The sequence below is a fragment of the Simochromis diagramma genome, unplaced genomic scaffold (assembly GCF_900408965.1).
Source record: "Simochromis diagramma unplaced genomic scaffold, fSimDia1.1 OVJJ01000685.1, whole genome shotgun sequence".
Classification (NCBI taxonomy): domain Eukaryota; kingdom Metazoa; phylum Chordata; class Actinopteri; order Cichliformes; family Cichlidae; genus Simochromis; species Simochromis diagramma.
Genome location: NW_024387477.1, coordinates 12,964,499 through 12,976,783, shown reverse-complemented (window position 1 = coordinate 12,976,783; position 12,285 = coordinate 12,964,499). Strand labels below are relative to the sequence as shown.

General features: G+C 39.1%; 1 protein-coding gene across 2 annotated transcripts in view; it reads left to right on the top strand.

The window, feature by feature from the left end:
• Positions 1 to 2,882: 2,882 nt before the first annotated feature.
• pcdh11 (protocadherin 11) overlaps positions 2,883 to 12,285 on the top strand; it is a 134,788-nt gene continuing 125,385 nt past the window's right edge. The window contains exons 1-2 of one of the 2 annotated variants that reach the window (XM_040015351.1): positions 2,883 to 3,636; positions 9,833 to 10,413. In XM_040015351.1, coding sequence (XP_039871285.1) covers positions 9,874 to 10,413 — 540 coding nt within the window. In that variant the 5' untranslated portion in view covers positions 2,883 to 3,636; positions 9,833 to 9,873. The remainder of the gene's footprint in view (positions 3,637 to 9,832; positions 10,414 to 12,285) is intronic. The other variant, XM_040015352.1, reaches the window with a different exon arrangement.

Below are 12,285 nucleotides of genomic sequence, written 5' to 3'. Positions count from 1 at the left end.
GCCGTAACTCACCTCAGAACATTAGCACGTCGGAGCAGTATGCATCACGTGATAGAGCGGCTGTGGCATGCGGGACCTGTCAGTGGTCTGGATAGCATGTGGAGCTTCGCTAGCAACCCGGCATTTCATCTCCGACAAAGTTATCCCCGAGAGAAGTAAAGCAAGTGTGTAAGTCCATCTCTGAATGTTTGTAAAGCATTCCTGCGTTAAGCTTAACAAGCGATATGGAGCGACTGCCTCTTCTTGCTGCTACTTCAATCATGAAACTGCTTAATGATCAGCTGATCGGCTTTTCTGTTGCGAGTCCGTGTCTCTAGTTTGTTTTTGGCCCACTTTGCACCAGAAAGAGGAAACCAGCGGCTGAACAACAGCAGCACGTTTAAGCTTGATCAGCTGTTGTTAGAATGTATTTAATATTACTTTCTACTCAAGGATCTTTTTCTATGTAGCTGACGGCTGGTAACTGTGCAGGGGCGGATCTAGCAAAGTTTAGCCAGGGGGGCCGATAGGGCATTAACAGGGAAAAGGGGGCACAAAGACATACTTTTCTTTCTTATTCTCATTTAAAATGTCTAGCTTTTAATAAATAATTATCTGACTCTTACACCCAAAGTTTTAATTTGATGTAAAATGAATAGAAGTCAATTACTGTATATAGTGACTATTAAGTCTAATATATATACCCTAGTAAGCTATAGTACTTTTTCCTTTGGGAAGGTACCATCTGTGCAGTCTGCAATTTTGTTGAAGAAAGATGTTGACTCTATTTAATATTTCTTGAAAAATAATTGATTTCTGTGCATTTTTTTTCACACTGCATCAAATTAAGGTTGATTACGTCGATTAAGCATCATGAGGTGGAGGGTGAGGGGTGGTTCCCTATTTTTTATTTATTTATTTTTGTTGTTGCTGGGAGTTGGAACCCTATTAGTTAGGTTGCTTAATATTTACGCTAAGTACTCTTTAAAATACCAGAATAGGGAGGATGGTGTAGGTTTAAGTTTATTAGATTGATCAGTATTGCTGAACTATGAAATAATTTTTTTTTTGCATACAGGTATAACAGAATAGCTTTAGTGTAGTTGTTGTTTTAAACTTGAGTATGAACTTATACAAAATGCAGCAAGATATTTAAAAAAAACCAGTTTTGTTGATTAAAAAACACTATATCGGATTCATATCAGTATCGGCAGATATCCAAATTTATGATATCGGAATCGGTATCGGACATAAAAAAGTGGTATCGTGCCATCTCTAGTTAATACTTGTTTATTACTCAGTATTAAAGTTGCATTCATATTAACATGCACAGTCCACAACTTCCCTATCACAACACTACCTCTCCTAGTTAAGGAAAGACAAAAAAGATTAGGAAAAAACACATTGGGGTTTGGGTGATTTGACATTACTCTGAACAAAAACGTAACAAAAAAAAAACTGTCGAGTGGACATTTAAGATAATCAGCTTTGGTTAAGCTGCTGCAACATTATAACTGAGGATTTCTTTTTGTGCCAAGAATAATCAAGAAGGTTAAACAGAAATATGAACCAGTATCAAATAAGTTTTACACCCATAGCTGTATTTCATGTTGAATTATATTACTTTGGGGATTCATCTTATAAAATTTGACATGAGGAATTATGTGCCTTCTGACAGATAATATTGCTTTTTGCCGTTCAGATACTGCAAATGCCATCTTCAGAAATCCTCAGAGACAGTTAAATTAAGAAAACACATTGTGTATTATACAGTGTTTTCTCAATAGGAAGAAAATAAATCACCCCTCATTTCATAGTAAATTAAGAAAAAACAGCAGCCTGTGGTTTTTTTTATCCGCTGCTAAAAACAAGTATTTTTTGGTCTAAACTTACAGTGGAATCATCTGGTGAAGTCCCTGTCTTCGCGGATGAAGAGCACAACATGGAATCCTTTGAAAGGAAACAGTGAACAGGTGAGGGAAAAGCACATAAAATCATGCCAGAGGCTAAACTTGTTAAAATGCAACAGCCATTTGTTGTATGAGGTGATGTCAGAGGGACAAAGGTAATTGGCAGTAACATGATGTTGGTCATGATGATTTGACCCTCTGCAACCATAACCCTTTTTGACTCCTGTAAAAGAATCTGTTAGAATCTACTGGAAGCTATTTAGGGACAGAAAACCCATTCATTTCACCACAGCAGGAAAGTAGTAGCTTGACAGTATGTGATTAGTAATTGGTAACATTAAACTGATCCCCATCTGACAATGAGACTTGCACCTGCAACTGTATTTGCTGATATTTTGGTTCTAAAGTTAAAGAAATGGCATCGCTTTGCTAATACCAAATAAATTCTCTGTATTGTTTAAATGAGGTATACTTTTAGACAAGGCATTGACATTTTTTAACTTTGTTCATTGTCATCTTGTTATTTCTTACATCTCAAGCATTCAAGCTATTCATGCTACTAAGATGGTCTGTAATACTCATAGCCCATAGTAATTATTTCTGTATTTATAAATACAAGTTGTGAAAAATGTAAGAAAATTCATAACCCTACTTTTCATCCCGGAGTATGTCTCAGCTTTTATATGCTGACATCTCAGGAATGTCTGAAAAGAATTCAAATCTCAGATCATTACACAAATGTGCCATTGTTACAGTAGTCCCTCACTGAAGGCTTTGTATAAACGCGAACAGTGCCCCCCTCTTGCTTTCAGGTAGATTCCTGGAGCACTCTGTCTACAGCAAACAGCAGAGGCATCTGTGGTCCACGTATACCCCAACATCCACCTACTGTACATCTCAGTGCGAACATCTCTCCAACGCAGTGCGGCTTTAAGAGAACCGGGGCTCTTAAATCTGAGTTTGGCTCCTCCTACCTCCATGATGTCAGTCGGAGGGAGAGCGAGAGGGAGAGAGGTGAGCAGCATTGAGGAACTGAGTTCATACAATACTACTGAGACATCTACAGCTTAGCAGACAGATACGGTGAACCGCCTATCCCGGCTCCTGTAAGTGATGCTGCACTGAGGCACACTTTGATCCAACTCCACTGGGGGGGCGATGCGCTCTATGCATCCCGCATTTAAGAGTTTTTTTGGGGGAGAGCGCGTACAGCCTTGAATCAGTCAAAACAAGTGGTTATAACATTAAAATAGGTTTAAGCTTTCACTTCTTCATCAGAAGTCTCTCTCTGTTTTTTTCGCCCTCTTGGATTTAAGTTTGATGTGCGGTTTAAGAGGCTTTTAACGCACACACGTGCAAGTTTGCTGCCAGCTGGCGAAAATAGGAATTTCAAGGCAAATTAGGCTAGAGAGACAAAGTTTATGTAAAACAAGCGTGGATCACTGCGTATCTCCGCCTGTGGGATTGTGAGCCCAATACATCCGAAGAGGAATTACAGCGTCCTTTAAGTTGATCGCTGTGCATGCCCTTTTTCTCTTGCACGCGAGGACCACATTTTTTTAGCACATGGATAAGTTTTTGTAGTGGATAACATTTTTTCTACGCTTCTTACCGATTTTGATGAGGATCCTTTCTGCCCGTTTCCCCCACTTCACATTAATTCATGGCACTTCTTTTTTGTGAATCAGTGATGTCTCTGCGCGACGGTACTCACGGTTGATTTTTTTCATCGTATTCGAACGGAAAGGTAAGCTTCGCTCGTATTTACTACTTTACTGTTAAAAACAAAATGCATTTTACTTTAGCGCTCTCTGAATGTAGGCGCATATGACCGCTCTATCCTGTGTGCGTATTTGGAGAGCTCCATAGCCTAATTTATTTACTCTGTACGTACTGAAATCTCGGTAAGGGTGAGGACATGAAGTATATATATATATATAAAATCAAGGACAACAACATAAACTGGGCGAAATTCGGGGACTGTAAAGCCTAAAAGGTAGTTCGATAGTGTTGCGACAGTGGGTAATTTTGATGCTGAGTAGGTTTTCCTAGAGCTGCTCCAAAGATATAATAGGCGTCCCCGTGAACCGAGTGTAAATACAAATTATCCATTTACACGGTGCATCGTGGAGCATCTAAGCGGAGTTGTCGCATTAGGAATGTGTACCGCGTGGCCGGTCACGACTTCGGGCTTTATTTAGTCTTGCTCGTTGCTGATCGCTAGATAGATAGGCCTACTTTCCAAGAGCATCCAACAACAGGGACTTTTCAGCGCAGGTTTCTCAACAGCTTGGCCGCTAAGCTCGGTGCGTGGGTGCGCGGCAACAGCGCGCTCCTGGTCAAGCGGTTTAGCTGTCACAGACCATAACCTCAGGGGCTTTCATCCTGTTCACACTTCTACTCGGGGGAAGAGGGGGGGAAAGCAAACACGGACTGAATTTGTTCGAGGAATAATAGTTCAAATAGTCAATATGAATTCCACTTCTTCCTAGAATTAAACACCACGGTTGGCTTTTGTAGATAATTTGCTCTACCTGACCCGCATGCATATTACTATTGTGGCTGTTTTGAGAGGCCTGTTAAACTCAGTATTTCCTGGAGAATAACTTCAAATGGTAATGTGAAGCTCCCGAGATGTGCCAGATATTTTGGCAATATCCTCGGCGGTTTATATTAAAAAGGGAGTCAGTGGATGATGGAAGCAAGGTATATACTTTATTTGCAAAACACAAAAAAATATTTTATCATTCACATCCACATTTTAAAATCGCCAAACGCAACTGAACCAACTGACCGTAGTCTTTAATATCCTTGCATGACATGCTCCAAATTTGTTTTATGGCTCTTAGAGGTTGAACTACAGCACTACCGAGTGCTGAGTTTTGGGAGTCATTAACTTGCTCAGGGACACACTATGTGTTCTGAAGAGCTAATACAGTAAGTAACTGTGGTGTCAGGGATTCTTACCAGGAATGGTGTCTTTCTGCATTTGCGTTCAAACTCTTTCCACAGTTATAATTAGTTTATATAATACAGTTAATTAAGGATTTCTCCACAATTTAAGTTCATTTTAGTTCCTCTCTTGGGTGACTTTCTGATGACACACTGTAGCAGATAGCAGAAGGTGTCCTTTTCATTCTTCATCAACTATGACTTATTAAATTTGACTACCTGTATAAAATGTATCTTTTCTGAAATGATTTCAGAATCCACAATGGAAAACTTTTGAAACATTTTGGAAGCGTCTTTCCACATCATTAAGAGAGACATTTATATTTTAGCACTTATTCATAATAGTGAATTTTTTCCACAAGTTTTTCATAAGTTTTATTATTTTGATAGTTTCTCTGACTATTTAGGATTGAATTTAGGATTAGTCAACCCAGACCCATAAATAAAAATTTAATACGATTTTAAAATGTACTTACAAGTTATATTTAACTTGAGAGATGACGTAAAACTGCACCAATCGAATCGATCACTGATTTAGCTTTTGGATTTCCATGTATGGACTGCCCTCTTGAGGTCCATGATTACAGCACTGATATTTAGCTTGTCATCTTGGAAATAGCGGAGGTCATTTGTTTACCTGTGTAGTAAAAGTCTTCTTATGCTAGTTAATCTAAGTATTAAATTGATTCAGAGATGAATATGCAGTGGCTCAGTCAGCCAAACAGCATTGCTTGAATCTACTTAAACATTATGCTAGATATTATGAATCAGAACTTTTTTTATATGTAGTAGGTAACCCTCTTTTTTAGTTGAACTTCACTCTACATACATTGCTGGTATTATTTCCATATCGAGGATATTTTTTCTTGCAGTATATTACCTTGCACTATTATATTGTCTAAGCACTACAGCTTAGGCAATATCGACATTGCTGAAGTTTCCCAAGAGAAAACAACTTTTGTTCCACCACCATGTGAAGAGAATTGGTCTAGCGGTGTGCACTAAAAAAGAACTGACTGATCATGACAGAAACCTGGTCTGTCAGACTGTCAGCGATCCTTAAAGCTGTTAAAAGGGAAAATGCTCATGACAATCAAACGTATTCCATCTACCGGTGCCCTCTCTTTAAAATCTCTTTGGATCCACAGGCAATATTGATATACAACTGTGGTAAAAACCTGGCTTTGACAGTTAAAGGACTCCAAATGTCAGAGTAACTACACTGAAAGTTTCCAATAAGGGTATCTTTTAGGGGTGAAGGTAGGAGGTGGCAGTAGATGTATGTCTCCTCTCCCGCTGCTCCCTTCAGCGGTTGCAAACCACAGGAAGACCTGTCCATCACACTGTCGTGGAAAGTGATCTCGGGCCAGCCTGCTCCTCTTCGCTGTGTTTCCCAAGAGGGAGGCTTGAGTTTGCCTACTGGATTCAACCTGCTGTCTGGGGCTCAAAATAGCATTTCAGCAGACTAGTGAAATGTAAGCAAAGGAGACACTCTGACTGACACCTAGAATCCCCCTCCTCTTACTTTTTCCCCCTCCAGCATAATTCCTTTCTCACCTAGCTGATCCCTTATGGACAGGTTTTTAAAGAAGTGTGACAAGTGAAAATCACTGCACTTGTTGGAAAATCATGGTTCAGAGAAAAGAACCCACATCAAATTAATAGAATACCAGGAGTAAATATGTTCTAGGGCAAGGTGTACCTCTCACTTGTTAAATAGTTAATATTTTAACTTCATTAGTTAAATAGCTACAAATGTGTATTTATCCTGATGTATATGTATATCTGAAATAGAAAAAAAAGCGCATTTGCAACACCCATTAGCGATGCAAGGGTGTCTTGCTTATTACTACATTTGTACTCCTGCATGTACTGAATGAAAAACATACTACACGCCTTCATCCTGCAGCACATTATTGTCACTTACCAGAAAGAGGAGATCTAGATCATGCTTTGATCTTTTCTGTTTTTTTCACTTCAGCGAATCACATCCCATTTAAGGATGTAATTTAAACTTCATTTTGCGTCGTGCGAGCTCAGCCTTGCACTGCCTGGCGATCATCACAGTAAAGCAATTGCTGCTCACTCTAAGAAAGATGCACACTTCAAAGTAAAGTGTGTCACGGTTACTAATAGGATATATCTCATCGATATTTTGACGTGACAGTACAGCACTGCTAATATTGCACGTGTAGAATGAGTAACCCTCACACAGATCAATGTCATCTCGCTTTTTTTTCCTGTTCAACTGTTCTTTAATGAGTCTCGTGCGACTGCTTTGTGAAATGTGGGAAGTCTGTGTCTACACATTTCATGAATGCCTTGCAATTGTTGGAGATTCAAAACCAGCTTAATTAAATTCTTATTTTTAATCAATTCCCCTTTGTCAGCGGGCAGAAAGCTTCAATAGCTATGAACGCTGTTGCCTTGCCAATTTAGAGGACCCCTGTAGTGCAGTTTAGGTAGTCATACTTTTTCTACAGAATACTGTCTCAAATGGATGGAAATTTTAAAAAGTAGGTAATATTATACCTGGATAGCAACAAGTCGGGTATGCGTACAAATTTAAAGCAGAATCTGTAAACTGTTGTGTCGTGGCTGTCATACACATTTGCCATCCTTCGAAGCAAATGTGTGTTTGATTTCAAGGCAGCCGCCTTGTGAATACAAATCGATATCTTGTGGATATTCATATAAGGTTAACAAACACTCACTGGGAAAGTTATTAGCTGTTAATTGTGCTGCAATGCAGATGGGTGGTTGTGGCTGTGGGGTGGGGGTATGCTTATACGACTTTTAAGACTTTACCCTTACATGTTGATTAAAAACAGACCAGTAATATAATATTCCTGTCCCCCCCCCAAAAAAAAAATCTAGCAAAGAAGGATGCACTTTTGTAATAAGACTTAACTTCTGCCTATTAATGCATATGTGGCAAAACCTCAGTGGAGACCAGCGCAGCTGTGGGTGACACTACGGAATACAGTCTCTTGAGTAAATCCAAGAACGTTAAATGAATGAACTCATAGAAAATGCTAGCTAGCAAATCACATCACACATAGAGTAACTCACTTAATAACAGGTAAGGGTTCAGGGGGCAACATGTATTTGGTGTCACTGGGCAAACAAATTAATAATAACCGTGTGGTATATTAAATTAAAATGCTCTCACAGAGATCTAGTCTCTACTTCTCTCCCATCCTCTTTCTAGGTTTTCAAACAATAGAAAATTTAGCCTGTGACTGCAGACTTTAGTACGTTAGTAACCTTATTAGACCAAATCAGGCGAGCTGTACAAATTAGTATAGTGAATGGAAAAGCCAAGATAGGAGGTATAACACAGTGGCGTAATGTGATAAGCAGGGGTAAACAGGGTTTGAGTTTTTGTAGCATATTGACATATTTTTAGCTTGTAGTATGTGCATATGTCCATGTGCTCAGAACTGAAAGGGGGGAGCTGCAGGAGGGCTGCCATTTTTAAAATCTGGCTTTTTTTTTCCTGCAACCTTTTCTCACTTTCTGCCTACTGCAGCTTTAACCAGTGGAAAGCAGTCAATATTTATGCTACAATATGTGCTGAATTGTAAGGTATTACTCAGTATCGTCTTCCGATGAGCTACCTGGATTTTAGCAATCGAGGATCTCGCGCTTTGGCAAGCTTTTGTACTTGTACAAAAGAAAAATGTATAACAGACTCAAACGAATTGGGACTCTGTGCTTGAAAAGTCATCAGTGAATATTGTTAACTTATGTGAAATCAGCCTCACTGTGTTTTAAACATTTTTGCCTCGCAAACAGCAAACTGTGTACAGTTTAAATTTAATGCTGGAGATAAAACATTTGCTAGCATGTAATGAAGTTCAGATTAAATTTCTCTAATTTGACTAATGGTGGCTCTCGCAATAAATCATGTCACGTTGTTGTTTCCTTCCACTGCTCTTACTTAAAACAATGCTTTTATCATACTCTGCTAGTTTACGCACACACGGACGTTCATGAAATATTTGAGAGCTCGATTGTTTACATTCCAAACAAATGATACTCTCCATTAATAGCTGCTGTCAAGCGGTACAACTCCAAGTGTCTGTGTATGTGCATGTGTGTGTGTGTGTGTGTGCGTTCATGCATGGAAGCAACAGTGCTTAAGGCTCATTTCTGCTTTTTCCAAATGAGCCAAAGCCTGCGTGTGGATGCGCTTTATAAGGACACTACTGTAGCATATTGACTTAGACCGACTCATATATGATGGCGGAACAGCAGAACAGTGGTTAGTACTGCCTCAAAGCAAAAGGGCGCCTGCGTGGGTTCTCTCTTTGTACTCTGGCTTCCTCCCACAGTCCAGAGACATACAAGTTAGTTAAATTGGAGATTCCAAATTGGCTGTAGGTGTGAATGTGAGCATGAGTGGTTGTCTGTCTGTCTCTCTGTGTTAGCGTGTGATAGATTGGCGACCTGTCCAGCGTGTACTCTGCTTTTGCCCTATGACAGCTGGGCTCCAACCCCCCACAGCAACTCTCAAATGGACAAGCGGTTAGGGAAATGGATGGATATAAATGAAGCTTTTATCCATTTTTTTGGTTCTTTTTTTTTAGGCAAAGTAGTTTGTTAACAAGTTTTGAAAGCAAACTATTTCATTGTAACACTGAACCTAACTGCTTTCATACTTCTCAATAAAAATATTAAATGGTTCATTACGGCGATGAAATGGATTGATGGAATGCATGAACTACTAACCTTTACGTGTCCGCTTGCTCAACAGATGTCATCAAAGGTTAATTGTGTAAAACTGCCATTAATTTGCTCTCAAAGACATGGGAAGGATGTTGGCTCATAACTAGTTAGGATGAAGAGGTCAAGTTGAAAACTCTCCATGAGGGAAAATAGTACTAATTACAGCAGAACTTGAATACCATGTAATTTTCTGCACTGACATTGTGCGTTCTGTCTTTCTCTCTTCTTTTTTCCCCCCTCTGGCTCGTCTGTCATGACAGATTTGCTGCAGTGAAAGTGAGGCTCCCATCTACTCTTGAGTATGGACTTAGCAAGTCAGGCTCATGTGCTGGTGGTCTTGCTCACCTGTGTGGTCTTACAATGCCAGGCCCAGGAGAGGGACTACACAGTGAAGGAGGAGCAACCAGAGAACGTCCGAATTGGGAATCTGCGCAAGGACCTGGACCTGAACCTAGACCCCAGCATCAGGCTATCCTCGCCGTTGCAGTTCAAGCCTGTGTATAAAACGGGCGATGTGCCTTTGGTGAGGGTGGAGGCTAACACAGGGGAGATCTTTACCACCAATCACAGAATTGACCGGGAGAAGCTGTGCTCCGGGGTCTTCAACGAGAAACGCTGCTATTACGAGATTGAGGTGGCAGTGTTGCCGGATGAGATCTTCAGATTGGTCAAGATCCGCTTCCTGATTGAGGATGTGAATGACAACGCACCCCTTTTCCAGTCCACTGTAATAAACATCTCCATCCCAGAGAACACAGCCATTAACACACGATACCCGGTGCCCTCAGCATTTGACCCTGATGTTGGGATCAATGGGATCCAACATTATGAACTAGTCAAGGTGAGGATTAAGCCTGTTTCATTATTGATATCTAAAAAGAGAAAAAAGGAATAAAGTATTTTGTTGTGGTCTTTGAAATCTTAATAATGTTAAAATGGAAAATCAAGTAAGGCAGTGTTTCCTTATACATTAGTGAATTTTCAAAAGATTATTGGAAGTATTGGAAGAATCAAGTTTTTTAAATATCTGGTTCAAAGTGGATTTTGTAATGAGCTTTTTCATTAATGAACGTGAAATGTTTAACAGACCTCCGATGGATCTAATGCTTTTTGTTGGTTCTTCCGACTTTGGAAGTTGTATTTGATTCTTTTACGAATTACAATTTTGTTTAAAAATCACTGTGTCTGAGTCCCTAGCACTAATGTATCCCTGTTTTGTTTGATATGTGCTGAACTCTCAACTGTAACAAATTCATTAATAATCAAACACATCCAGGTATCAGAAAAGAATTTCCACGTAAAGACTAATTAAAATATCCACTTCACTATAATACTCCATGCTGGCAGCCTAAACTAAATGCTGTTTCTTCCAAATTAAATGGAGTAGTAAGTGACTGAAAGAATATGGCCCGAAGCACTGTGTTACTGGAACAGCATTCAAGGTACACGTTTACTGAAAGGACTAAATAAAATAAATAAACTTTAATTGTCTGTTAGGTATGTAACTTTCCGAGCAGTTACAGCCACACATTTGAGAGATTGAAAACGATTGTAGTAATTTGTTTTGGAGAAACACTTTTAAAGAACAAACACACAATAGAAAGTATGAAATTAATTGTCTGACTTTCTTCGAAGCAAGCACAATATTCAGTGCTCACATTATTGATTAAGCTGTGACAAACTCTTATGCCTGCAACATGCCACCTGTGTACATCAGGTCTGAATAGCTGACTATTTGTTAATTAATGAGCTCTTACATCCTTTTTCTTTGTCAGTTTTGTAGACTTCATTTAATACGACTCAGATTCTGCATTAGCTGATTCTTTAAACCCTTTATAGTGCTGTAGAGTGTAGTGCTATAGTGTATATATGCATACTGCAAATGAATTCACAATTTGCATTGAAAATATGACCTACTTTTTCATACAGTGCAATATGTTGGAGAGTCTAAAAGATTAGATACCAGCCATTAATATCTCCATATGTTTTTCATTAGTAGAGAAGGCTGTAAAAAGGGTATGTTTTCACTGTGTATTAACAGAGAACATGTAGCAGAAAGTGCAGACACAGCATAAACTGCATGTCCAATTTCCAGCAACAGGTTACATATGCTAAACATAGCGCATTAAAGCAGGTGTAAAGGAATAAACTGTATTGTTGTAATATGCATCCAGTACAGAACTAGGAAAAGCCTTTTTTCTGCACTGTAATATTCTTTGTTACCTAATGAATTCAGCTCCAAGTTGAAAAATGTAAGATATTATCATGTGTTCTTCAATTACAGTCTAGACAACACTTAAGGCTTTGCAGATAAGTAGTGAAGATTACATGATCACATAAAACGAAATTATATAACTGTAATAATAACAAATGCAAAAAAGTTGTTGTACTTAAGGGAACGGTGTGAGGCAGCATGACAAGTCCACCGTGGAGTCTCAGATGACGTTAACATTGTGTAGGAATGAACAGAATCATTGCTGTCTGTGTCTGCCTTGAATACCAATTTGCATTTTTAAAGAGTCTCCCCACTGCCAAGACCTCTCCAGCGCAATGTCCTGAATTGTTCATGCCTGGAAAATCACCAACCAAATGTTCTGCTCATTACGATGATCATTTGCAATAATTTTCTTTACCCTTTCTACAATATGGAGCTTTCTAAAAACTGTACCTAGGCTGTGGTTGTGTTATCTTTTCCAGGAAAGTCTTCTTTCAG